The sequence below is a fragment of the Austrofundulus limnaeus genome, unplaced genomic scaffold (assembly GCF_001266775.1).
Source record: "Austrofundulus limnaeus strain Quisiro unplaced genomic scaffold, Austrofundulus_limnaeus-1.0 Scaffold7321, whole genome shotgun sequence".
Lineage (NCBI taxonomy): Eukaryota > Metazoa > Chordata > Actinopteri > Cyprinodontiformes > Rivulidae > Austrofundulus > Austrofundulus limnaeus.
Window position 1 is genome coordinate 1 of NW_013959723.1, and position 720 is coordinate 720.

Genomic DNA, 720 nt, shown 5'->3' on the forward strand with positions numbered 1-720 from the left:
GTATATACTGTATATACATACACTGCTCAAAAATATATATACAGTATATACACACACACATATGCAACTTTGGCTTCACTGAGGAGCTGTTCTTTGACTGTCCGTCTCTCACACAGTATCACACAGGTAGTTGATCTGTTGGAGGGTCTTCGATGCTCTGCACTCCCATGTCTGTGCGAACGAATCATTGAGGTTCCGGTCCGGGACTGGGTGTTGACCCCCGCCCTGAAGAAAAATGGAGAGTACTGCACCATAGAAGCCCCACACTTGGATGAAAGTCTGAGGCAGAAAGACGAGACATCAGATGAGTCTGAAGGTGGTGATTAAAAAAAAGATGAATAATCTGGACCCTGATGTTTAAATCATTCCAACTGAAATGTCTGTTCCCATTTCAGATGATGATGTTGGACCAAGCTTCAGAAGTATTCCCTACATCGCCAGACCTCATCCTGAACAGCATAGTCACACAGGTAAGATCTTGGTACATATTTAGTATGATTTTTTATATTATTATTGGACATTCGTTGTAAAATCTAATATATATGTGTATTATTTTTTTCCAGCATTCCTGGTGAAACTAAGGAAATTTGAAAGTTAAAACAAACCCTGGACACCACTGGTTATTCACATTACCAAACATTTGAAAAATAAACTGAGGTCATAAGGTTAATTTTATTGGACTTTTCTTCATTTCCATTTTATTTTTGCAAACATTTAGCA

General features: G+C 38.3%; 1 protein-coding gene across 1 annotated transcript; it reads left to right on the plus strand.

Moving 5' to 3' along the window:
* Positions 1 to 116: 116 nt before the first annotated feature.
* Positions 117 to 670, plus strand: LOC106512481 (tRNA (adenine(58)-N(1))-methyltransferase, mitochondrial; the record flags this gene model as incomplete). The annotated part of the gene is given in 3 exon segments (XM_014001089.1): positions 117 to 316; positions 396 to 470; positions 564 to 670. Coding segments are annotated over 3 exon segments (310 nt in total), but the record flags the coding sequence as incomplete, so codon positions are not given.
* Positions 671 to 720: the final 50 nt, after the last annotated feature.